At 45.4% G+C, this 26,731-nt stretch overlaps 1 protein-coding gene across 1 annotated transcript in view; it reads left to right on the forward strand.

Moving 5' to 3' along the window:
* Window positions 1–8,363: 8,363 nt before the first annotated feature.
* BAZ2A (bromodomain adjacent to zinc finger domain 2A) overlaps window positions 8,364–26,731 on the forward strand; it is a 42,153-nt gene continuing 23,785 nt past the window's right edge. The window contains exons 1-9 of the mRNA XM_080996572.1: window positions 8,364–8,565; window positions 15,789–15,926; window positions 18,645–19,190; window positions 20,833–20,997; window positions 23,477–23,698; window positions 24,649–24,846; window positions 24,950–25,010; window positions 25,134–25,369; window positions 26,389–26,441. Coding sequence (XP_080852698.1) covers window positions 15,791–15,926; window positions 18,645–19,190; window positions 20,833–20,997; window positions 23,477–23,698; window positions 24,649–24,846; window positions 24,950–25,010; window positions 25,134–25,369; window positions 26,389–26,441 — 1,617 coding nt within the window. The 5' untranslated portion in view covers window positions 8,364–8,565; window positions 15,789–15,790. The remainder of the gene's footprint in view (window positions 8,566–15,788; window positions 15,927–18,644; window positions 19,191–20,832; window positions 20,998–23,476; window positions 23,699–24,648; window positions 24,847–24,949; window positions 25,011–25,133; window positions 25,370–26,388; window positions 26,442–26,731) is intronic.

The following is a 26,731-nucleotide window of genomic DNA, read 5'->3' on the forward strand; positions in this document are numbered from 1 at the left end:
GAAACTTAGCCCAAGTTTAGCCAATGAACTTGATGGCTAAGGACTTGAATCCAGGGTTCAGTATTCTTACCTACTGCATATATTGCCTGGTTCTCAGCAATCCTTAAAACAGTCCTGCATGGTTATTGTTGTTGTTTAGTTGTTTAGTCGTGTCTGACTCTTCGTGACCCCATGGACCAGAGCACGCCAGGCACTCCTGTCTTCCACTGCCTCCCGCAGTTTAGTCAAACTCATGCTGGTAGCTTCGAGAACACTGTCCAACCATCTCATCCTCTGTCGTCCCCTTCTCCTTGTGCCCTCCATCTTTCCCAACATCAGGGTCTTTTCCAGGGAGTCTTCTCATGAGGTGGCCAAAGTATTGGAGTCTCAAAGTACAGAAGTCTCAGCTTCAGGATCTGTCCTTCCAGTGAGCACTGAGGGCTGATTTCCTTAAGAATGGAGAGGTTTGATCTTCTTGCAGTCCATGGGACTCTCAAGAGTCTCCTGCATGGTAGGCCAGTATTATTATCCCTAAGGGGGCACTGGGGAAGAATGGCTTGCGAGTTCTGAAGCAATGATTCACTTGCTTAATTCTTTCTGGAACTGGCAACCTGCAGGGCGATCTCTTGAATCTAGCAGGAAAAGGTAAGATAAACACCATTCTTGTACAGATCTAATTATGTTGTCACAGACAAGTGTTGGCAAACAGGCATCACGTCTCCATCCAAACATGTCACACTTTTGAGTCATAGCATGGACAGGCATATATTTGTGTATGGGGAGGGGGGGGGGAGAAGAGAAGCAATGGGATTTTCTCCTGCATCTGTTTTGTGTTTCCCTCTGCCAGCCAGCCAGCCTCTCAGATCTTTTCCATCCCCCACCCTACGCTAGTGAACACAGGAAGATTTCTGCAACTCACTCCATAACCTACTTTTGCCTCCAGCAAAGGAGACAGGCAAATTTCTCTTGCTTCACTCATTGGGTTAAAAGGGATCTGAGTGCTGGCTGCTTTTGCTTTAATGGGCCTGTCTGGTTCATCCCAGCACCCCCTGCAGGGAGTCTGGTTCTGGAGGTGCTGGGCAGACTGGGATTATTAGTGGCAAGTGGTGAATGGCCCCAGGCTGGAAGATGAGCCACTGTGTTTTCATGGCTAGAACTACATTATCTGCATGGGAGAGGAAGTATTTGGATGGTGACATCATGTAGGCGTGCATTCCTAAAATGGCTGGATATCCCTTGTTTTCCCACCCACAAGGTCACTGGAACCCTGTGCGGCTAGGAACTCGGCGCTGGCTCGGTGTTCCTCCTACAAGGACAGTGCCCTTGTATCTGTGTGATGTCTGAATGACTGAGGGTACGTTGTGTTGTTTGCTGTTAGCACCAAGACTCCAGAATGTGCTGCATCTCCAGAGAACATTGCTGTTAAAACAAAATAATTGCATGTCTGTCCGAAAGACTTGGGCTGTAAATTATCGTATTTTAAGCCTCAAAGCTGAGATTTTTGTGCTGTTGACCTTTCTTTTCAACAGCACGGTTGTCCCGAAATATGAGATGAAATAAAGAGAGGCACGTTTGTGTGTGCGTAGAGTGTCTTTTCCTCATAACTGAAGCCACAGTCTGCCACCACTTAGTCAGCATTAAGGGTGGGGGCTTATAAGAACGTTAGAAGACCCTGATGGATCAAACCAATGGCCTGTCTAGTCCTGGTCTTACCTATCCCTTTGCAGAAACCTGGAAGCAGGATCTAAGCACAAGAACACTCGTCTGCTCTTGTGTTTTCCAACAACTGGTATTCAGAAGCATTGCTTCCTCTTTGTGAGGCAGATGACCTGACTTCCTGGCAAGTTAGGCCCCCCCCCCCCCATATTCTCTTTTAACGAAATTGCAACTGCAATCCTATACTTATTTACCTGGGAGGAAGAAGCATTGCAATCAGTGGGGTTTACCTTTAATAGATGAATGAGATTGCATTGCATTGCATTGCGTGTTTGGGGGCGGGAATGTTGGGTATCAAGTTAAAGTTTATTTGTTGTTGCGACCATCCTGGTCATTGCAACCAAAAAAGGGGGGGGGAAGTATGATATGCATGCTGTGCATAGAATATGCATAGATACCCTGTTAAAATACAGTGATAACCGAGTTATACATATTTGTGTAGGTTTGAATTTTAATGTATATAAGTATCTATATTACATTACCGATCAGTCTTTACAGTCCACCATATTGTTGAACGTTCTCAGTTTTGGGGCTGCAACCGCGAATCTTGCAACTCATGAACTTACTGGATCGAGACAGCAAATATGTGATCTTCACTCGATCATCCACATCAGGCATCTTACACAATAGTTCACAAATGTATTTAGCTCTCAGTTCAGAATACATAGGGCAGTAGAGTACATAATGGTACAGATGCAGGTATAATCCAGATTAATAAAAAGATGTCAGTGTTGATTCCAATGGGACATTGACTGTTCTCCCTTACGGTGCAATCCTATGCAAGTCCCACTGAGTTAAAAATGGGACTCACACCCAGGTAAATTGTATTTAGGGTTACATCCTAAACCACAGGCTTATTTTTCTTTGCGGTAGCCTGATTCACAGTGGTGATGCTGTGGGCCTTCTTGGCAGCTTTAACTTATTGCTAGTGGATTACGATTTCGAGAGCTTGGATTCCTTACTGGAATATTGGAGTGGCAAATACGCTTTTAACACCTTCATGTTTTGTGGAAGCGGGGAACAGAATGATGGTGTGTTGTGGGTTTTTAAAAAATAAAATAAAATGAGGGGGCTCTTTCAATTCTCCAGCCCCAAGAAATATGATGTTTTGTGTTCTTCTGCAAATGTTTCATTTGACTATCCATTGACATCACTCCAGGTACCAGGACCTACGTGGTAGGATTCTATTAAGCTGTGATGGCTGGGGCTGATGTGTGTTGTCTTCCAAAACACCTGGAAGGCACAAGTTGGCAAAGGCTGTCTTCAAAGCCTCCTGGGGGTAGAAGTTGCTTGGTGGGTGGAGGAGGGGGCGGCACATTTGCAGGTAAAGGATCTCTCCATAAATGCTTGCACCCAGCCTTGAGTGGACTGCAAATACGACTTTCAGCAAAGCCTGCAGAGCTACTGTGAGCATGTGATAAGAGGGAGCAAGGCAGCGCTGTGACCCTGGAGTCTCCCTCCTTCTGCTGACTGCATGAGACCTTGATGAGAGTGCCGGGCCGCACCGCGGCAATCTGCCTCAGTTTCTCCTTCAGCAGAGAACAGCCAAACCCCTAAACAATGATTAATTAATGACTGGCTTCCAACGCTTTGAGGTGGGAGGCTGAGCTGAGGCTAGATAACAATGATGAGTTGTTTTGCTGCGTCTGGCTGACTCAGCTGCCTGGATTCAGCACAGAATGGAGCTAATTGGGAACTGGGAAAGGTTTGTTCTGTCTCATTCCTCCCCCCCCCCCCCCCAAAATATCTGTGCTCCCTGTAAATTCTGGATTTCCCTATTACCCTTTCTGGGCAGGGCGAGAGCACAGGGATGTATATATTTTTCTACCAATCTCTTCTGTTGTTTGTGGGATTGTGTGTGTGTGTGTTCTTCCTGTGTCCTCCATCTGCCCTCTGGTGTCTTTCCCCTTGTCCTCTGGCTCAGCTTGTCCTGCAGCCACAAGAGATGTAATTTTTGGGCTCTGTTGATGCTGGCCTCTGCATCTCAGGGAGGAGCTGGCAGGGCTCTGGCAGCTCCAGTCTCCTAATAACCACAAGTGCTGCAACGCCAGAGCTGGCAGGGAGTGGAGCGTATCTGCACAGGGGAGAGCATCGCAGCTTTGAAGGCCCAGCGTACGCGTCTTCCGTTGTGTGGGCTTGTCAGAAGCTGTTCAGAGTATACCAGCCTTGAAAGATTTGCTAGCACTTCAGCCTGTGAATTGTGTTAATCCTAGAACTATACAGATCAGAGTGTCATAAAGTGAAGCAGCCGCCCACAAAACTGCGATTGAGGCTATCAAGTTTTCAGTAACTTGGAACTCAGTAGGGGAAGTTTAGCTCCATCATTTGCTTTAAAGCAGCACACGCGCACACACACATACTTCAAAAGGTTGAAGCACTAAGGGGATATAAGCAGCCAAAAAAGAAAAGAAAGGAAAACCAAAGACATATTGGAGGAAATTGCACATGGTTGAGAGACTTGACCTTTCGTAACACAAAATTAAGACACTTTCCCTCATATGTCTTTCCCACAGCTACAGTTTGATACGTGTCATTTTTCACCAGTATAAAATGTTCATCTAAAATAAAGTCACTTCCCTTTATTGGGACTAACTAAAATGTCACAGTGGGCACACAAAGCAGCAAAGGCACATTAAAAAAAAAAGCACGAGGAACATCATATGTGAGAGGAATGGAACAAATAATCTCTCATTCACTTTTATAAAAGTGTGCTGAGACAAATACATGTTGACGGAACTCCCAAGCCCATGGTGAGTGTACATTTTAGGGGAGATAGGCACATAAACTTTATTTTTCTTGGTCACATCCAGAGATGGCGCTTATAGTGCAGCAGAAGATAATGTTATACAGTGGTGCCCCGCAAGACGAATGCCTCGCAAGACGAAAAACTCGCTAGACGAAAGAGTTTTCCGTTTTTTGAGTTGTTCCGCAAGACAAATTTCCCTATGGGCTTGCTTCGCAAGACGAAACGTCTTGCGAGTTTGTTTCCTTTTTCTTAAAGCCGCTAAGCCGTTAATAGCCGCTAAGCCGTTAATAGCTGCTAAGCCGTTAATAGCTGCTAAGCCGTTAATAGCCGCTAAGCCGCTAATAGCCGTGCTTCGCAAGACGAAAAAACCGCAAGACGTGGAACGGATTAATTTCGTCTTGCGAGGCACCACTGTAACTCCTGAGCTGAAGAGTCAGCCCAAAGAACTAATAATATGTAGAGCGCTCCATCACCAGCCTACAGAAATTCTTCCTCATTGTATTGTTTTTTGGACTCAGGGTGCTGACCCCTGTAACTTGGTAACTACACCTTCATGCTCCTGGCATCAAAAGGCCTATCTTGTGAAATTTCTTTCCTCCATCAGTTTTTTTAATATGAACATCCCTCATGTGCCTCTGCTGAACTACCTGTCACTACACTTCGATCTTGCAGATTGTCTGGCAAGTTGTTTAACACCCATTTCTATATTTCTACAATGACCTCAGAAATAAGGTTCTCATCCTGGGCTCTCTCTGGCTTTCCTTCTACCCTCCCACACGAGAGCCTCCCATTTATTTCAGTGCAATGACATCAAAAAGCATGCCTTCCCTTGTGACACCCCCCCCCTTGCTCTTTCCCATGTGCCTTAAGAAGTGAAACCTTCTCCATGGTCTGTGGAATGCCCTCCTCACAAGTACAACAGGTGCTGACATTGCTATTGTGTCAATTCACACCATTTGTTTGCTCAGGTATCTTAATTATCTTAACTCTTTAGTGGGTGATCATTTTAGCCTTCGCTGGGTTGTTGGTTTTTAAGCTGCACCTGTTTTGTATTTTGATGAATTTGCTTTTTAATTCACTTGGTTGTTGTAATTTATTTTGGATTGTGACCTGCCCTGGTATTGGTATCAATGAAAGGTGGGCTGTAAATTTAATTAATTAATTAATCTCACTTTGTTGCCGTCTGTGGGCGAAACAAGGAGCCGGGTCATTCCTCTAATTTGATAAGTATCAACCATCTTCCTTTTAGTCTTGGTGCTCCTTCAAATGAAGGAATCTTTCTTTACTGTTGGTCGGCATTTGTTGTTGTTTAGTCGTGTCCGACTCTTCGTGACCCCATGGACCAGAGCACGCCAGGCACTTCTGTCTTCCTCTGCCTCCCGCAGTTTGGTCAAACTCATGCTGGTAGCTTCAAGAACCCTATCCAACCATCTCGTCCTCTGTCGTCCCCTTCTCCTTGTGCCCTCCATCTTTCCCAACATCAGGGTCTTTTCCAGGGAGTCTTCTCATGAGGTGGCCAAAGTATTGGAGCCTCAGCTTCAGGATCTGTCCTTCCAGTGAGCACTCAGGGCTGATTTCCTTCAGAATGGATAGGTTTGATCTTCTTGCAGTCCATCTTGCACTCTCAAGAGTCTTGCACTCTCTTGAGAGTGCATTCTTGCACTCTCAAGAGTCTTGCCACTTGCCACTAGGTGATCACAATCCTAGTAAATGCCATTCCAGCAGCAACAACACAGCAGCAATATGAGCCTTCTACGCTACAGCATCCTTACTCCCATCTTCCTAGCCACTGTCCACGCTGACATAAATCCCACAGGCAAACATCTAAAAAATGAGAAGCTACAATTGTCATGTAATCGGGCTCTCTCCCCCATATTGCTTTAGCATTGTCCCCCTCCATCTACCATGCCTCACTCAAAAAAACCACAAAAAAATTAAAAATCACCGCTCCTCCCTCTCAACTAGACCAGAAGTGAGGAACATGTGGGCTACAATTCTCACTAAACCTGACCATTGCGCATGCGTGCTAGCAGCGGAGTCCACCAATGTGAACTATGTGTTCCCCACCCCTGCTGTAGACACTCCACATCAAACTAGGGTTTTGCCCTGAAACTTGTTTACAGAATGCCAGGATGCGGCCATTGAACAGGTGAAGTTAACAACAGAGAGAAACTGAGAGCTGGAGCACATCATTTGCTTTCCCATCATTTGACAGTTTGATTTGCAACCGTATCTTTAGTGTTTACATGGCTTCTCCCTGTTTTTATCCCCATAAAGCACATTTGCATTAGGTTAATCCCAAGCTAGAGTTCAAGGCCAGGTTTGGGTTCTGAAAAAGCCAACCCTCTAGTCTAGCCTCTGCACCAAGATTGCTGTGTTTAAAGTATATATATGAGTAGCGTTTAACCAGTGATGGTTCACTCACACATGCAAATCATTGCAACGGCTGCTGTGTTGTTCACCAAGTAATGTGAATGCAGATGGCAAACCTGTGTAGGTAGACACTCAGAGCAGGTACAGTGTGCCTATTCTTAACCGCTCCCGTCCCACCCTAGCATGGAATGAGAGGACACTAGCCCAGAAAGGTGGCATACAAATGCTTAAATCAAGCTTGTGTACGTATCATACCTTTAAAGCACACTCACCCCAAGAATCCTGGGAACTGTAGTTTGTTAAGGGTGCTGGGAATTGTAGCTCTATGAGGTGAGCAACGGTACCTAGGATTCTTTAAACATATGGTGTGCATTCAGCTCAAGGGCGGCTCACTTGTTGCCCTCCAGATGTTGCTGGACTACATCACCCCATCCCATTTACAGTGGTACCTAGGGTTAAGTACTTAATTCGTTCTGGAGGTCCGTTCTTAACCTGAAACTGTTCTTAACCTGAAGCACCACTTTAGCTAATGGGACCTCCTGCTGCGCCGCTGGAGCACGATTTCTGTTCTCATCCTGAAGCAAAGTTCTTAACCCGAGGTACTATTTCTGGGTTAGCAGAGTCTGTAACCTGAAGCGTATGTAACCCAAGGTACCACTGTACTCCCTTGCCCTGGGTAGTCTAGTATTGCAGCTCAGCAACACAGGTTAGCCACCCCTGACTTAAGATAAGGCATTTTCAAAGGGCAGTAGGAAGCAACCTTATACTGAGCCAGGCCTGCTCCTCTGAGTGGCAATGGCTCTCCTCAGGGTTTCATAGAATTGTAGATTTGGAAAACCCTGGAGGGTCATCTAGTCCAACCCACTGCAAAGCAGGAATCTCAGCTAAAGCATCCATGACCGTTGGCCACCCAACCTCTTGCTTTATAACCTCCATGGAAGGAGAGCCCATAACCTCCTTTGGCAGACCGTTCCGCTGTCGAACAGATCTTCCTGCCAGAAAATTCTTCCTGGTATCCTCTCTCCTTCCTTGCAACTTGAAGCCGCGGGTTCGAGTCCTACCCTCCAGAAGAGCAGGAGACAACAAGCTTGTTACCTTTTCCCACGTGGCCAGCCCTTGAGACGGTCGAAGGCAGGAGGCTCTTCTTCCAAACCCTACTGGAGAGGCCGGGAATCGAACCCAGATCCACACGAAACGTGGGCATCCCTTTCGCCCGGAGCTGAAGTTGCACGGTGTTAGCCGAGCAAGGTCCTTTTCTCCAGTTCCACCCACCCCCTTCGCAGGGCTTTCCCTCCGCTTCCGCAGCCAACTTTACCCGCTACGCCTTTACGCATCTGGTTACGTGTTCGTTTATTTGGAGGGACTCCCGCCGAGGAACCCCGGTCGCTCCCCCTCCCCTTCCTCTCCTCAGCGGCGGTGTTTGCCGGGTCAAGCCTTGGCGCGGTCACGGCGGCGACGGCGGGGCGCTAGGACCCGGCGGCGAGGCGCCGCAGCCGACGACGCTCGCCCCGGCGCTCGCTCCTTCGCTCGTTCGTTGGCTGAGCTCGGCTTCCTGGCCAGAGACGACGACGACGACGGCCTCGCCTGGTGCGGCTTCGGCCTGCGCCACCCTTCTCCCCTCGCACCAGCCTCAGCCGGTGGCCGCCGCCGCCGCCGCCCACCCTTTCCCGCAGGCCATGCTGCGGCGCGGGGTCCGACCTTTCCCTCAGCGCGGCGGGGCCATGTGAAGAGCCGGCTGACACCTCCCTCAGGTGAGGCGTCCGGAGTGTGAGGTGCGCGCGCGAGGGGTGGGGGTGGGGTGAGGAAAGAGAGAGTAATGCGTGGGGCTGAACCAAAATGCGGGCGGGGGGGGGAGGGAAGGTGCGTATGAGAAAGACGTGGCCCCTGAGGGGGAGCCGAGAGAAGTTTGGCCCGAGTCGTTGTGAGGTGGGGGGGGGGGGAAGAGGGAGCGAAGCAAGTTTCATCGTAGGTGGGGGAGGGCGGCCGGCGGCGGTTGGTTTCCCTCATTCCGCTCTCCCGAAGTGAGGGGCGAAGGCCTAGTCAGGAGAGGAAGGCAAGGGAGTGTGAGGGAGGACACGAAGCGCTCCCGCTTTGGGGTGAGACAGGGGGCCTCCTCCTCCTCCTCTTCCCCTCCCCCCCCACCCCAAAAGCCCTGAGGAGAAAAGAGGCTCCTTCGGTGGGGGAGGAGAAGCCCGTTGCCGAAGACATAACGCCTCCCGGGGGCTGCGCGTGTTCGAAGCGCCGCGCCAACTTCTCTCAGGAGTCGTGTGGGGACGACGACGACGACGACGACGGGCTGGAGTTGGGAGCAGGCCCCGCGGGGCACCGGCTCTCGCCCTCACGTCGATGCGGCGGGGCTCCCGTCTTCCCCAGCCCGGCATGGCGCGGTAGTCGAGGGGGAGGAGGAGGAGGCTGGCGAGTCCCGGTAGCGGCAGCGTCGAGCGAGGGGAGCGTGGCCGCCGCTTCGCTCACCTCCGCAGGCGAACTGAAGAAGGGCAAGGCCTGGCCTTTGGGCTGGAAGCGTTTGGGGTTTTGCTCCCGGAGAAGAATGGCGGCGGCGGCGTTGGCGTTGTGGCTTAGTGTATAGGAGGTGGGAATTGGATGTGTTTTAACTCCACTTGGAAGTTGGGGGAAAGGCGCCCTGAACGTTTTGTCGGGTGCCCTTAGTTGGCCTCGAAAGAGTGGCGGCCAGTTTTGCGGGGCCGCTCCCTGCGCTCCAGCTCTTCTTCCATGGCGGCGAGGAGGGCTGCAGGTCCTTGAGTCTGGGGAGAGAAGGCTGTGGGAAGATGGGATCTGTGGGCTTCGCTAAGGATCCCACTAGATCGACAAGAAAAGGTCGTTCCCTTCTTGGGAGTAGGGACGTGACCCGGGAATCCTGGCTTCCCTTTAGGGATCTCTAAATTTGGTGATGCCGCTTGTGGAGAGAATGGTTTGTAAACAAGGATGCAGATACCTGGGAATCTTATTAGCACATACACAAGTCATTAATATCCTGAACAGGGCTGGTGTTTGGAGACAGAAATGCCTTTATGACAAGTCTGTGGAAGAAAACCCAGGAATTCTGCTTTGTCGATGGAGATTACAATCGGGGATTATGGCTCCGAAATTTGGGTCTGCCCTAGTTTTCATATTGGGCACCGGAAGGATTTTCTAGTTACTGTGGGTCCCCATCAAATATAGTTTCTGATACTGGAGGTTTATTTAGCATGTGTACAGGAAGTGTTATTTGTATGTAGGTGGTATGGGGCAATTTCTGATGGCAGTCTTCTGTGTATTTCGGAAGTTGAGAGGCCAAGATCTTAGTACCATGAGGGAGGCTGCAAATGTGGTTTGGCTGGATGATGGTTAGGGCTGAGAGAGCCCTTTGTGTATGTGTGGAGGTGGGGTGTGGGCATAGGGAATCCCCGGTGACTGGCAGTGAGGTGACTGGGAGACCAGAGCTGTCTCTTCCCCTGCTTACAGCATCTTGATGCAAACAGCCCTCTTTCCTCTGCTCCCTCCCCCAACCTTGCAGGAACTGGCCGGGAAATGGCAGCTGTGTTTGTTGCGTTCTGAAATGTCCTTTTTAATCAGATTTGGTTTCTGTTTCTGGCTTTCCCTAAACTCCTTGGCTAGATTAGCCCTATTCCCCAGCAGCCAGTTGGCACAAGATCCTGTAGTTTAGGGTTATCACCACCTTCTTTTTAAAGTTACATGGAATTTAAAGAGGCAGTCATATATATTCTAACTTCACAAAATGGGAAGCTACAAAGCAGGGGTCAGCAAACTTTTTCAGCAGGGGGCCAGTCCACTGTCCCTCAGACCTTGTGGGGGGCAGGACTATATTTTTTGGGGGGGGGAGAAATGAACAAATTCCTATGCCCCACAAATAATCTTCATACGTGTCACACTTACATATAGTTCTCAAGTATATACTTATTTTATGATTTGCCTAGAGTACTGCCTAGAGTACACCATTTACCCTGAGGTATTTGTTAGTGGGTCATTCTTGGTTGCATTCACAGAGCATTCTCCCTTTCCTTTTTGTTGGATTTCAAGTGAAGCAACATAACCATGGAAAACCAAACAGTGTAAGGTTACTAACAGATATATTGTCATTGAGAGGTAAATTACGGCAGCCTTCCTAAAAGAAGTCTATCCATGATCCCTTTTCATCTTTTATTTCCTGCAAATTAAATCACGTGGCCCATATTTTAAAGCACAGATGTGGGGCATGGCTTGTGACCTTCCTAAAGTTGTTGATCTACAACTCTCTTCGTCCTTAAATGTTGTCCATGCTGCCCGGGGTTGATGGGAGCCAGAGTTGAACAACATCAGTAGAGCCACAGGCTCCCCATACATTTTAAGACATTTTTGTGTTTACAGGGGCTTGGTTGCATTGCACAGATATAGAACTTGGCAGTCCTCAGCAACTGAAAAACAGTTACTGGTTAAAAGGTTCTAGATTCTTCTTGGCCTCAACCAATGGTAATCTTTCACAAATGTCATAACGTACCCAGGACCTCCCTCTTTCATAAAAAGAAAGCTTTAATAAGATGGTGCATCTAATTTAACTCCTGTTCCCAATTTGTAGTCTTACGAACACGTTACTGTAAAAAGAAAAAGAAATTCTACATGAAAAGTACTTAATGTGATTTTTTTTAAAAAAATCAAGGTTTTTGTTGTTAATTTCTGCTAGGGCAAGAAGAGCATTTTATGGTGAAGTATGGAGGTAGGACTCTCAAAGTAGGACTGACCACATTGTCTGAAGCACATTTTGACAGCTTAGGACAGGAGGTCTTAAACTTGTAGGCAGAGTGTTTCATTTCTGTGGCTGGAGAGCATGAGTATGCATCAAACTCCACACCCATTCACTAAGAATAGTTAAAAACAGAAGAGGCCCTGACTCGACAAGGCTGTAACCCATCTGTACATACTATTAACTACTTGCCCTGCCCACGGGGAGAAATGAACGACTATGGTTTCATCCTTTGCCACTTTCTCAGGCTATAGGATTCCCTGCTCCCATCCTTTTCATACATTTGAAACATCTGCTTCTGCTGGGATCACATGAGAGACATAGGCCTGAGATATTTACAAATAGGACCTCTGTCTATATCAGCTGTTCCGTGTTATTCTGGCATGTGCAGCTCCTGTCAAACCACACCCCTTCCCTTTAAACTGTTTCAGTCGTTTTGTTGGCTGCAATTAATTCATCCATTTTGCTTGGCTTCTTTCCTAACAAACCATTCTGCCTTCCCCTTTAATTACAAGGCCTTCCCAGCACTTCACCTCAGCTCCAGCTCTGTTTGTCCCTGTGCTGGAGCAGCAGCTGCCTTTTCTGCTACTACCCTGTCCCTTAAAGGGATATTCACAGTAATTTTATGGTTCAACTCAGCTGCTGTGCACTGTCAGGGTAGGATCCATTGCTTTTTGAAAGGGGAGCAGCAAGTGGAATAGGTGGCCTTAGTGTGTTGCAGAGATGATTCCTGACAGTGCATATTGAGTTGAGGGAAAGGCATTTTCCCTGCTGCTATTAGTAGAAGCCTTTCCCCACCCCCATCTCTGCAGCTACAGAAGCCTTGCAGTTTAGGTGGTGGAGCTTGGCATGACATTGCAGTAATAGAGGTGTGTGTGGGAGAGAGAAGCTTCGTGATGTGAGGGAGATTGAAGCAGTGAAGCAGAAGCTATGGATGAAATGCGTATTTCATTAACATTTAGTTTATTTATTTTTACACCTGGTTTGGGTACATAAATTTGATTCTGACAATGATTACTTCCTGGGGAGAAAAGGGCAGGGTGATTGATTTTGACCTGGTCAATTATCTAAGTATGTCAGCTTGGCAGAAATAAAGATTCTGAAAAAGAAGCAGCTCTGCATTCTGGTTTTATCTCTCTAAATGATTTTTTGACTTTACATTTTGGTCACTGGCACTTTCCTTCCAGGTAGTGAAGCATTTCTAAGCTCTGTCCCTGTGCAAGGGCATTTGGAAAGGTGCTGTTCATGTTTTCTGTCCAAGCATGCAGATGGGGGGTACGGTGTATGTTTTAAGCAATATTGAGACGCTTCTAGAGTTAAGGCTGCAACTTTTTTGGCTTATGGAGCCCACCCCTCAGAAGGAATGCACATGCCTAGAGAGGAGGAGCCCACACCCTACTGCTTAGCTCTCTTTCAACCACTACTACAGTAGCAGGGGGAAATTTCTCTGTGGAATGTGCTAGGTGGTTTTTGTCCTCTTCTCTGTAGCTTTCTTCTTAAAAGCCTTTCTATTATTTTCCCTTTTGTCCCCCGTCCCCCATATAGCTTTTATCTGTCATTCTTAATGTTCACTGTATGCTTATGGCACAGCTGCCTTCATATAAGCAGTGTGAGGGGGTTTGACAGTTCATTGACCATGACAGGTAGCCATTCCTGGTACAGTGGTACCTCGGTTTAAGAACAGTCCTGTTTACAAACAATTTCGTTTACGAACTCCACAAAACCGGAAGTAGTGTCCTGGATTGCGAACTTTACCTCGGTCTAAGAATGGAATCCAAACAGTGGAAGGGCACCGGCGACAGGAGGCCTCATTAGGAAAAGTACACCTCTGTTTAAGAACAGTTTTGGTTTAAGAATGGACTTCCGGAACAGATTAAGTTCGTAAACCGAGGTACCACTGTATTGGTTCTGTCTTGAGGAGGCACACAGGATGGGCAACTATTCTTAGTGCCAAAATTTATGAAGTAGGTACTAGGTTCAGTAAAACTTTTGAAACAAATAGCAAATACAGGAGGGGGAGGAAAGATAACCATGGCTTTCCTTTTAATGTGTTTGTTCTCAGACTGAACTGTTTGAGAGGGTTGGTGTCATCTCTCCTGTTAAGTAAATGGACCTGTGTCATTATTTTTGAGGGGTATCCTAATATTAGGTCATTCCATAGGAGTCGCCCAAGTGCAAGTGTCATATCTTTCTACTGTTCATACTCATATATATACAGGATGCCACACTATATTAAAGGTTTGTTGAAGTTTGTTCTGAGCTTTGAGTGGAAGAAGTATTATTTAATAGTGAGGCTTCATGGCAAAGCTTCTGGATTCAAGATGTAATATAAACTGTGGCTGCTGTAATTATTTTAGTAAGGAAGTTTCCTTGGTGACTTATTGTGATGTACGTGCTTACTTATGCAGAAGATGTATATTGTCAGACTGGTCTGAATCTGTAGCTTACACTCCATCCTCATTCATTCATCCATGTGTTGCCTTCCTTGGCAGCTGTCCAGACCTGCCTTGAGCATTTTCTCTTTAGTCTTCTATTTCAAAGGGGTGGGGAGGGAAAGGTCCTGCTTGAAGCTGGTAGGAATGCCATGTTTGGGAGCCACAGATGTCCCACTGGACACGCAGGGAATGGACTAGGCCCCATGCCAAGAGATTATGCCCTCTGCTTTATTTTCATCCAGCTTCTTTGAACAGTGCATCTATTTAGTGCATTAATTTCAGTAACAGGAAATGGTGGCTTTTTCCCAGAGCTGCAGAGAGGCGAAAGTTCATCTGCATCCCTGTGGAATGAGAAAATGACTAGCTAGGCGGGGGCGGTGATGCTTTGGTAAAGCTTGCATCATCTGATGAGGAATTTTCACATACTACTTTGCAGTGCATGAGGCCTAGAAAGCCACGGAAGGAGCAGAGACTTTGCAGTCAGCCTGCTCAGTAAAATGTTTTTAAAACAGGAACGGCCCTGCATTAATACATTGAATCCCTCTTTCTCAGTAGTAATGGAGTCTTTTAATCACTTTTCCAGAACTGTTTGGTCCTTAAGTTTCCTATCCAAGGAAAGCATTTTAGGGGCCTATTTGTGTGGCAAGTGGACTTTATAACTACATATTAAGAACCATCCTGTGGACATATTGCTATTTGATAGCTAAGTGAGAGTAACCCTGAAGCTTGCAAAAGAGATGTGTTTAAATAGATTCTGGTGTTAGAATGGAGTGCCTGAGTGGATTTCAGAACCCCTGGCTGAACTTTCCCCATTCAAGATAAGTTGAAATTGCTGCTGCTGGTCACCTCATGACATACCGTATTTTTCCATGTATAAGACTAGGTTTTTTTACTAAAAAAATAATGTCAAAAATTAGGGGGCGTCTTATACTCTGGGCCATCTCCCCCCCCCCATTTTCTTAAATCTGAGTCCCCCAAAATAGGGGGCATCTTATACATGGGGGTGTCTTATAGACAGAAAAATACGGTATATTTTTCTTATAAGGATTTCAATGTGAGGACTTACATTGTGTGTTTGGGGAAATTTCCCTTTCTCCTAAGAGGCAGAGATCAATCAGTCAATGTTGAACTTAGTTGCACAGTTTCTGATGAAAGCCTGGGTTTTATCAAAAGGGACACAATGGCTTTAAATATATGGACATTAAACTAACTGTCCTATTGGTATAGCATCTGCCCTGCTTGCTAATTTTGAGAGCTAGTGTAGCATAGTAGCTGCAAGACCGAGGTGTTAGCCAGGAAATCACTAGTGCACCACCTGGCTGGCCATAGGTAAGCCATTCTCTCTTAGCCTGCCCCCCATTTCCAATATGGGGATAATAGTATTGTTTTATCTTACAATACAGTGGTACCTTGGTTTGCAAACAGTCTGGTTTGCATACATTTTGGATTACAAACACATCAAGCCCAGAAGTGCCTGTCCCAGTTTGCAAACTTTTTTTGGATTACGGAAAAAAAAATTGGAGGCCCCCTTGGCGAAAGCGGGCCTTGGGTTACAACCTGTTTTGGTTTACAAATGGACCTCTGGAATGGATTATGGTTGTAAACCAAAGTACCACTATATCTTGTTCTAAGGATTATTGGGATAAGATGTGATAAAACACTAGATGTCTTGGTATCTTTTGTTTAGTCACTGGCTAACATGTTATGTTGGGGGATTTTTTCACTGCTGTCTGTGAAAAGCAGCATCTATGTAATGACTTTAACTTTCTGTTGCATCTTTTGCATTTTCTTTTCTCCTTAGAAATGGAGGCGAACAACCATTTTAATTTCACTGGCCTTCCCTCTTCACCTGCTGCCTCAGGACAGAAACCTGCGCCTTCCTCAGGGGACAATGTCTACACAAATGGATCTCCCATGAACTTCCCTCAGCAAGGGAAAAGTAAGTGTGGGGCAATGGACCTGGGTCTTTTGACCTTAGTGACAGGCATCAGCATTGATCATACATGGTCTTATAGCAAACACTGCTAGCCCTTGCCTTTATAGATTGAAGTTCCACTTCTTTTCTGAGTATCTCTTTGCAGAATGGTAAGGAGAACTGTGTAGATGATGGTTGTGCCTCAGGAGGAGTGTAAGGAACTTGAATACCACAGCAACAGGCAAAGTTGTGTGTATTCTCACAGGCCACTGCGAAAGCACAACTGGATATGATGTGAAAATCTGATATTTTCTTTCTTACTGTTAAAGGTGGGAGAAAGAATTAAGGCTAGTCATGGAGTAAAAACTCAGATGAGTGCTGTTTGCCTGCTGGGAATGAAACTTATGGGAGGAATTCAACTTTGCACTCTTCTGAACATTCTGTCAGTTCAAGCATTTCTTCTTGCTAGGTGGAATACTCTCCCCTCCCCCCACCGTGTTCTGTTCTGGGGATTCTCCTGACCCTCTTGAGTATGGGTAGGCAAACTAAGACCCGGGGGCCGGATCTGGCCCAATCACCTTCTGGGAATCAGCATGTTTTTACATGAGTAGAATGTGTCCTTTTATTTAAAATGCATCTCTGAGTTATTTGTGGGGCATAGGAATTTGTTCATTTCCTCCCCCCCTCCGAAAATATAGTCCGGCCCCCCACAAGGTCTGAGGGACAGTGGACCGGCCCCCTGCTGAAAAAGGTTGCTGACCCCTGCTCTTGAGCATATGGGAGGAAGCGGGGGGGGAAGCCCTGTTGTGCTTGTGGAAGCCCTTGCGCTGGTTTCTGCTAGCATGCTGAGTTGCATGTATCTGGGCTCAAGAGTTGTTGCTGTTTTAAATATGTTAGAATTCAGTTAAAGCAAGCTTGGAAGGGCTTGTGAAGATTTAGGATAATCCGTGTAAGGCATTTCCCAGTGTGCAGTTTTTATCTGACCTTGCATAATTTCTTCAGTAGTGGTGTTGCTTCCCAAAGGTTTATTAATTTTAATTAATTAATTTGGCAGAATATTAAAGTGAGGCTATTGCTTGTAAACTAACAAAGAGTGCACAGAGGAGCTGGGGATTGGAGAACATATTTTAAAAACAGCAACAACCTAAGGCAAATCTCAAAAGCTGCTGAAGTAAAAGTGTGTATTCCTGAAAACATTCCCAATTTACAGATGTTGCAATACGACCACTCTTTAAAAAGGCACTTCAAGAAATAAAGAAGGTAACTGTAAATTGAAGAGTTTTCAGGAAAAAACACCTTTTTAGGTTCACTTCCTTGTTTGGAGGAGAGGGTTGGAAATGGTGTTGTCCTTTCCTCTCCCCCTTTATAGATGTTGAAGATCTTTCTAGCTACATTGGAAGGAGAGAGTCTGCTTGGGTTATGACACCACTTAGCTCAAAAGAGGAGCCTAACCTGGCTGCCTTTTTCTCCTTAAGATGCCTACTGAATACAAGTATGGGAGGATGAAACACTTTTCAGTTTCCTTCTAGAGCATGGAAATGCTGCTTTGTCTTTGATTGATAGTAGTTCTAATCAATGACCAAGACGTCATTCCCCCGTATCCCCTCTTTTCCACCTAGGCTCAAAAAATAAAACAGGGTTACCCCATTTTCTTTATCCAGAAATGTTCTCCCCACTGGCTTTCAAGGAGCCGGTAGCCTTTCTAGAATTCTGTCTATCTGGTCATACAGGGTAAAGGTCTTCAAAACAGACCAACACTCCACTTCTGTTGCTGCTTCTGTTGTTCTGTGGGCCTCTGCCGTTTTGGCTGTTAGGACCCTGTCTAGTTTGCAGTCCCTAGCTGCTACCACCTATTTTACCTTTTCCACTCAGATTCCGATAAAGTTTCCTCCAAAAACCTTTAGAATAAGTACAGATACAGCCACCCCAGAAATAGTAGCGCTATAAAGGTCAGCCCAGCCATTGCAGTCCTCATTGATTAAGGATGGAAACGGATCAAAATTAGCATCATCTTTTTCCAGAAGACAAGAAAGAAAATACATCCTGATTACAGCTCTTCCCATACTGAAGACATACTAGGTGGAAAAGACTACATACATTGGGAGGTGAGGGGAGAAAGGGGGGCATGTCAACATTTGTTAAAGGCTAATGCATCTTTTATCATTTGTAGTTACCAAGAAAAACTTAGAAACATGACTTGAGAATGTGGCAAAAAAATAGAAATCAGTAGGCAAGGGGAGGAAATAATTTGGGGGGGGGGATTTGGCAAAAAAGGGAATGGGTTCAAATATTACATATGAGAGAAGTAGATGCACTGAGGTGTGCGCGTGTCTTTTTGCCTTGCCCACCGCCAAGGACCTCAGGGCAAAGTTCATGAAGTTATTTCATTCAGTCCCTTCAACCATCTTGAGGTATGCTAGAGTGTTGGCTTGGGCTGATCTTAAACCCAGACCGTGTGATGAATTAATCTCAGAGCCCCCTCTGTAAAATCAGAATAGTGACCTACCTCATAGGCCTGTTAAGAGGACAGAGACTGTAAAATTCTTTTTCAAAGTACATGCTAATACACATTTCTTATCCAATTTACTCAACTTCATTGTGTCTTGTTTTATCTCCCCACCCCCCCACCCCTATTTTGTAAAAAGAGACAGGCCCAAAGGTGGATAGAACTTTCTCCTCAGTCAGTGTTCCTTGCATTTGTTGTGAGTTTTTAATAGCTTTTTTCCTTCCTTTTGTTTACAGGTTTGAATGGAGAGATGAATGTTAATGGCTTATCTACTGTATCTCATGCTAGTACTTCAGGGACCCGCTCCTCAACCAACTCACACCTCCAACACCCCTATGACTATCTCTGGAACTATTCTCAGTACCCATCTGGCAATGGCAACAACCTCAAGGACAGCCCACTGTTCTCCCAGTATCCACTGAACGGTATTGCTGGAGGCAATCGGCAAGGCTCACCTGGGCACACCACCAATCTGAGGGGAAGTGGCAGTGGGCAAGAGTTCTGGGCAAACGGCACTCCAGGGACCATGGGACTTAACTTTGATTCAACAGAGCTCTATGACTCTTTCCCTGATGATCAGAATTTTGAAATCCTGCAAAATGGCCCATCCAGCTTCTACACATCATCTCAGCCTTCCCCTATGCTTGGCTCTGGCAGCCAGGACTTCTCACCACAGCAGGATGAACCAGGCAATGAGGAGCCAGTGAAGGAAACCTCCTCGGCAGTCTCAGAAAATGGCACCAGATTGATTGGCAGCATGGAGCTGGAGAACACACAGCCAGGTATGACTGCCAATGGTACCCAAACTTTTTATTCAGGAAGCTTACCTTTGCAATATGATACCCCTGCCTGTCTGCCCCAGAACACACTCATGCCTGTATTAATCATTAGGCTATGGTAAAAGGCAGGGCCTTTGCTAGACTGAGAGTCTTATTACAATGTAATTATCTAAGAGCATCTTAGGATGGAGATTTGCTGATCCTGCTCATTGTGCCAAGTGCTGTTAAAATTCTTCACAGTTCAGAATTTTATGGTTGTTCCCCTATTGCATGTTCTAGCTAAGGGAGCAGTGATGGAGAGAATGAATCATTACGCCTGCTTCACTTGGATTTTAAAAAATATATTTACAATATTTATAACCTGTCCTTCACTGGTTGCCCGAGGGTGGAAATATATACATCATTAAAATACTTGATTTTAACTACTCAAAAATCAAATGCACCTAGAATATTTAAAACTACTGATTAGAATATTCAACATCCCTGTTTCATTAAAGCTAGCAAATAAATTTCAAATTGGTGACTCGCAATATTAATCCTCCCCAACCCTCCCAGAGTCTAGGCGGACAGGTCTGTCTTCACCTGCTGGCAAAAAGCAAATAATGGTGCATGATGCAACTCGTAAGGGAGGACATTCCAGACATGCAGTCCCACCAAAGAGAAGACACTGTTGCATCACTGCCCCTGAACGTGGCCTAGCAGGGAAATCACACGTAGAGCCTCCCCTGCTGATCTTGGTCCATGGGCAGGCTAATATGAGGTGATGCTTCTCCCGGACTATTCCTATCCATGGAGTCTACTTCAGTGTGATTCCAGACAACCTTCTACTTCAAGTTCCTATCAGACTTGGCTTCAGGGGGCCTCTAGCTGTCTTGCTGCCTTCCTGCTCTGGCCAGATTTCAAAGGCCAGTTTGCCACCTGAAAAAAAATCTGCTGGACAGCTACTTGAAAATGCAGAGGTGGCAGAGAAGCAATCTTTCTTTGCCACTACCACCACCTAAGTTTATACCTGGGAGTTTCAGTCATATAGGCCCTGTGCTGATCATGAATTGCCCTTTAAGTCACCAGAAGGCACCTGCAGTTAAGGGGGACGAGAGCAACAAGTCCACACTGGTGTTGTTCATAGATTTTTGGAAAATCCTGTGGAAGCAAAATGAGGGTGCGAACTCAGGCAAATACAAGCCACATATCAGCTTTGAAGAGGAATGAGGTTGAGGTGTGTTTGAGCAGCAGAATAACTTACTTTGGTTCAGTGTCAAAAGACCATGACTACAGATAAGCTGTATATGTGGACCTTAACTCAAAAAGCTTTGCAATCCCAGAAGTACCTCATGGACCTGGAGCTTGCTGTGTCATGTCAAAGGCTATTCTTAGAGTGGGTGCTTTTGTCAAGCAACAAGGCATTATCTGATGCAGCTTTCAAGGTACACTGGAGTGATACATTATTGATTTGCTTTGGCGACATCATCAGACACTTGGTTCCACAAAAGGCAAAAGTTCCTGACTTTACTTTGCCATGTATGCTGATTAGTTGTTTTGTGATGTTCTGTTCATTTCCGTAACTTCTCTGGTTCTAATTGATGGCTGACTTTTTAATGATGTGGAAAGTATAATATTAGCTTTTAAAAACAAAAATCTCTTGCAGAGTTGAAAATATGTGGCTACAGTGGTCCTTCTCCTGTTGGTGAGCCTCTTAGCCAGGAAGCTTCTGTCTTGGAACCTGATGCTGGAGGTGGTTGTCTGGAAGATGCTTCTCGGATTCCTCCTCCACTGGAGGACCCCTTGGAACCATTCGAATCACTGGACAGAGGTAAAGGGGTCGGGTTTTGCTTTTGCATCATTTCCATGTAGTCATCAGTTATGGCGACAGCTATATGGAGTTTGCTGGATAAGGGGCTTCTCTGGATAGTTTGTCCTGAGGCCTGTATAAATGCAGTCAGTAGCAACTTCTCTGCTGATCACAAAGTGTTCTATGCGCTGTCTGCAGCTAGCTCCCATGTGTGAGCATGTGCTGCTGCTGTTACAGATGTGCAGGCTCTGCAGTAACATTGTCCTTGTGCCTTTTGATACTTGCCCTCTGAGCCTAGGCAGCTATGGGCAAAAGTGCTAAGCCTGTTTGCCCTTTCTCCATCTTACTGATGATTGTGGCTAGCTGCTAAAGCAAAAACATTCAGATAGGATTAAATAGGAGACTCGTCAGTGTAGGGACCCTAGCATTAATGGTACTAAAGGCACATGCTCACTTTTGAATTTCCTCTTGAGCTATATTTCTACATAATGCCAAATGGACACTTTGAGAGTCCCAAAATAGCAATTTGGGGTCAGTTTGTGCTGTATAAAACAATAGACAGGTGGCAAATAGGCTACCCTGAAGAGAACAGCAGGCTCGTAAATTTCGCACAGGAAGAGTTATGGACTCCAATTTTGGTCCACTACTTAAACTTCATACCTGACCTTTGATCCCAATACAGTGGTACCTCTGGTTACATACTTAATTCGTTCCGGAGGTCTGTTCTTAACCTGAAACTGTTCTTAACCTGAATCACCACTTTAGCTAATGGGGCCTCCCGCTGCCGCCACGCCACCGGAGCACAATTTCTGTTCTCATCCTGAAGCAAAGTTCTTAACCTGAGGTAATATTTCTGGGTTAGTGGAGTCTGTAACCTGAAGCTTATGTAACCTGAAGTGTATGTAACCCGAGGTACCACTGTACTAGTGTTTGGAAGCAAGTTGCCTTAAGCGTAGATAAACATATTCTTGCAGGATCCTTATTTTCCAGCAGTACTTTAAGCCAGAGATTCAAACTGAATGCTTGTAGCTGTATATATATAACTCCATTAAATTTTTAATGCTATCAATTTTATTAAACTTTATCCAGAATAACCCCCCAAAAATAAATATTGCAAGTTTCACAAAAGCAAGAAGAGCATGCACGCTGCTATATGTATAAATTGAGGTCCACAATGCATATTCCAATAACTTCAAAATAGCTTCTGTCTTCATTGGCCTAAATAGCTCTACCCTTACCATTATTTATCCATAGATAATAGGTGTTTATCAGTCATTACAACTTCATTATTTATTGTTTTACCATGAAATTACAATCCTTGTTGCTCCTAATAGATTTTGGATCAGATATATTTACTGGAAATATATTGCTTATAATATCCCAATAATTAATCAATATATAGGTTAATTGACCATGCTCTAACACCATCCCCCAACATGCTTTAATACCCATATGCTTCAATTATCATGCATTGCCTCGTGTTTATAAGCCACTATCCTGACCACATCTTTTCCAGTATTTGCTATTAAACTTTTTATCCACTGTTAAGTCAATTAACACTCAAATTAATTATTTTAACTCCCTTAAGATGAGGAAAGTGGCTGACACTGATGAAGGCATATATATTCCTTCATCTTGAGCATGTTTCCCAATTTACTACCTCAGTTGAGGATAATTGAATTCAAAATTATATATTATTCCTTTATCCACCTTCCTGAGTAATAGGTTTGCAACATTGGAAGAGGTATGAAAACATAATGGTTTTCCTAAACAAAAACATCAGATTTTATGAAAGTTGATGAGGAAGTTGTTTCTCATCAGTTTTTCTAATACCTTTTCATATATAGATGATCCAATTTATAATCTTGTTTTTCCACATTTCTGAGAATTCTCCCAGGAACTGGGGAAATCTAATTACTGTGTTGGTTTTCACTTTCATGAAACTGCAGGCAATTCCCTTCTCCGTGTGTGAAAAATCATGTGAACTGGGAAGTCCCTGGTTAAAATCCCCTTCTGCCATGAAGGTGTTGTTGGCCTTAGGTGTGCCTGTATTCCCTCTGCTTCAGTTTTCTCCCTGTGATACGGACATAATACTGCTCCATCTGTAGTAGAGATTACAGAGCAGGATATAAAGTATGCTATAAAAATGCTATTATTAACAAGCAGACACTCATGGTTTTCTATCTTGTCTTAACTTTACTTTTTTTTAAAAGGTGGTTTTCTAAAAAGAATTGCATAGCCAGTGTGACCAAGTGATTAGAAAGTTGAACTTGGACTGGATTTCAAATCCTTAGTAAATCATGGTTGGCCTTGTCCAAGTTACAATCTGTTTTCTCCCTCTCTTTAGAAGAGTAGTATTAAAGACGAGTCTCATTTTGCAAATTAATAGTGCTCTAGAGCATGTAAGTGATCCTGTGATCCTAGCTGAGAGTATTGTGGGGGTGAGGCTGCTGAGTTGGATGCTAAGCAACAGATGTTTCTCCCGATTCATAAATTGCAGACCCAGGGACAGGAGATCTTTATGAAATGGATACATCCGAGCTGGTGAGTGGCAAATCTCCTCTGGAAGACCCTCCTGACATCTCTGCCCTGGATTGTCCTGGCAGCCCCTCTCTCAACCCTTCGGACTCATTCAGTCTATTGGCGGATGACAGCCAGCCTGACACCTCACTTTTTGGAAATGCCAGTTTGGCGCCTGTTCTTGAAGAGTCTGTTCTGCAAGGTGAGAAAGGACTACAGGTTCTAAGAGATATAGCTGCCCCTTTGTTTAGAGGAATATTGAACTATAAATTTTATGGTTTGACTCTTCTGGGTTGTAACGAAAGAAATCTAGAGTCCTGGTGGGCTGTGTTCTAGTAATAAATTATCTTGTAATTATTGGCAACATTGCAGCATATGTTCACTTGAAGACGTATAAATGAAGGTTTATACGTACAGCCATTATGTTTTTGTTTTGGTATAGGTGGGGATTAAATTTCTTCCATTGTCTGAGGATAATCATAATCTTAACTTCATAATATCCTGGAGGGGGGTGCTGTGATAATGCCCAGTAGATTGTTATTAAACTGTACTGAATTATATTAGCCATCATTGAAGAGGCTGTATATCTACTTTTTGAGGTGCATCTCATAGCAACCACAGTATAGAATGGAAAATGTGTGCTAACCCTTGAGTAACTTCAGTACAGAAGATAAGGAATTGGTTAAATTTGGAATGCATAGATGACGTGACTTTTATATACTGTGAGGCCTTCAGTTTTCTCCCCCTCTTCCTTGAAGTCTGTTTGGAAGTGTCTTAAACAATGCACAGTGGGGAAAACTATGCTGGGAAAAGAACACATAGGCAAGGCAGGATTAATCTCTGACCTCCTGCCCATCGGCTGATGTCACCAGTATCATCAGTTGATGGATGGGTTGGTGTAGTTAAGGGGAAACAGCCTCACAAGTCAAATTGGACCTCCTAATGGGCCAAGATTGACCCACAGGCCAGGGGTTCCACACCCTGACTTAGCGCAAAGTGAGTAATTTATGTGAGTACTCTTTAAGTGTGTCGGTAGATGTATAACTAAGTACTGTTAACCCCTACTCTTCTTCATCTGTGTTCGCTTTTCTAGATTATAATTATTTTCCTCTCTGCATCCCCATTTACCTGTTTTTGCCTTCTTCGCTGCAGACAGCAGCCTGGAGTTAACAGCTGTGAGTGAAGTAGGACAAGAGGGCACAGAATTTCTGGATTCACAAGCACCACTTGAACCAGAAGCTCTAGATACCCCCTTGGAAGAGGCAACCAAGAGCAGTTGCCCAGAAGACTCCACATCCATGATAGAGGGGGACAGTAAAGAGGCCTCAACATTCAGTGTGTCAGCAAAAAGTAAGTAGACCCATTTCCTGAAGACCTCTCAGCTGCCTAGACTGCATTTTAAAACATTAGCCGGTGCTTGTTAGTGTTGGTAACAGTAGTTCTTTCTGCTCAGGTGATGTTCCAAGAAGGCGGATAGCCACAGCAGAAGAGGTGCGGTACCCCTTAAAGCATGGGTAGGTAGCATCATCTGCTTGGCGGGGTGGGTTTCTGTCTTGTAAAAGGTGCTGATCAAGGCATGATGTCTTGAATTGGACAGTGCATGTATCTAGTCTTTAACAGGCCATCTTTATGTTTAGGTGGCGAAGGGAGGTGTATATCAAGAAGGGAAGCAGCCGTTGGCAAGGAGAAACCTGGTACTATGGGCCCTGTGGCAAGAGGATGAAGCAGTTTCCAGAGGTGATAAAGGTAAAACGTAGTTCTCAGAGGGGAATTGGTGGTGACTTGAGCTCTTTTGGGAACCACTTTTCCCTAGACACAGTTCCTGTTTCTTCACTCAAGGGCAAAGAGACCTTCTACAGGAGTGGATTCACTTGCCTTTGAAATCCTATAATTGTTTTTATAGTTAATTTCTCTGGTACGTTTCATGGGAAGTGAGTCATAAATAAAGCAAAATAATCATTTGATGTAACAACCAGGACTCTGGTTTTTACCGTGCCACAGTGGTAGAGGAAGACAGGATGCTGAGTTGCTATGGGATTCTTCCTTGCCTCGGATCTGTTGGAGGCAGTCAGCCCTGCGGAGCAGCAGTTTGACATTGAGATGATATTTGTAGTGACGGTTGATAAACCTTTGTCGTTTATACCGTATGGAGCAGAGGTTTCCAACCTTTTTGAGTCCATGGCTCCCTTGACCAACTATATTCTTTTTGTGGCACTCCCATGAGGCTCAGGAGCCCAGTTATGTCACTCCTTGCCTGCAGAGCTGGCAGCCTTTTTTGTACACATTCCCTTGTGGAGTGTTCCCTCAATCTCCTCTCCTCACCCCTCTCCTTGAGAGTCCTCCAGGCAGCCCCTGCCTCTGGTCTCTGAGCTGCCCCACCCCAAAGAGAGGTGCCTCCTCACATTGCCTCACAGGGGCCTGGGACTTGTCTGTCCATTCCCAACAGCAAGGGGTGGCTGGGCTCCCCTGCCAACTTGCTTGCTTACTCCGAGGCCGCCTCAGCTCCAGGCAACCAGCACCCGCTGGCCAGACCCAGAGGCACCATTCGCCTTCTGAACTTGTAGCCAGGGCTGATGCAGCAAACAGCCACACAAGCCTTTGGGAGGCAGAGGTGTGAGAAAGCATCAGAGGAGGGAGGGAAGGAAAGAGGGGACAGAGGCCAGTGTTGCCCACGGCATCCCTGACCATCATTCAAGGCACACCAGGGTGCCACGGCATACTAGTTGAAAACCACTGGTATAGAGAACTATTTGGAAAGCAAAGTAGTATGGGGATCAGCACTACTTGACTATCTCTCTTTGTTATTGTTCAGTGGTCCTGCATCTCAGATAGCCTATGACTCTTCAATCTCTTCCCCTGCCCCCTGCTTCAAGCCTTGTTACTTCCTCTCAGACATGACTCACGGTAGTCACTTGGGAGCTTGGGAACTATTAACTGTGCTGAATGTGATTTCTGCTTTAGAGCATCAGTCCAGAAATCAGCTTCACCCTCTTCAGATTCTTTCTACCAGACTGCAAGTGGCCTTACTTGTTAATGCATTAGCCCTTTCAGTAGGCAACATCCAGCATGAATTTCTTGGGTGCCTTTTTCTTCTCGAGATGGATTCACCAAGTCTCATTACCGCCAAAGGGCATGGTGTCCACCTCGTAGAGAGCCCCTCCCCTAGTAAGAGACTAGATGCTACACAGGATCTGATCAGCTCATATTTTGGCCGTTTACTTCCCTTCCAGTATCT

Source organism: Podarcis pityusensis (genome assembly GCF_964106645.2).
Source record: "Podarcis pityusensis genome assembly, chromosome: 2".
NCBI lineage: Eukaryota > Metazoa > Chordata > Lepidosauria > Squamata > Lacertidae > Podarcis > Podarcis pityusensis.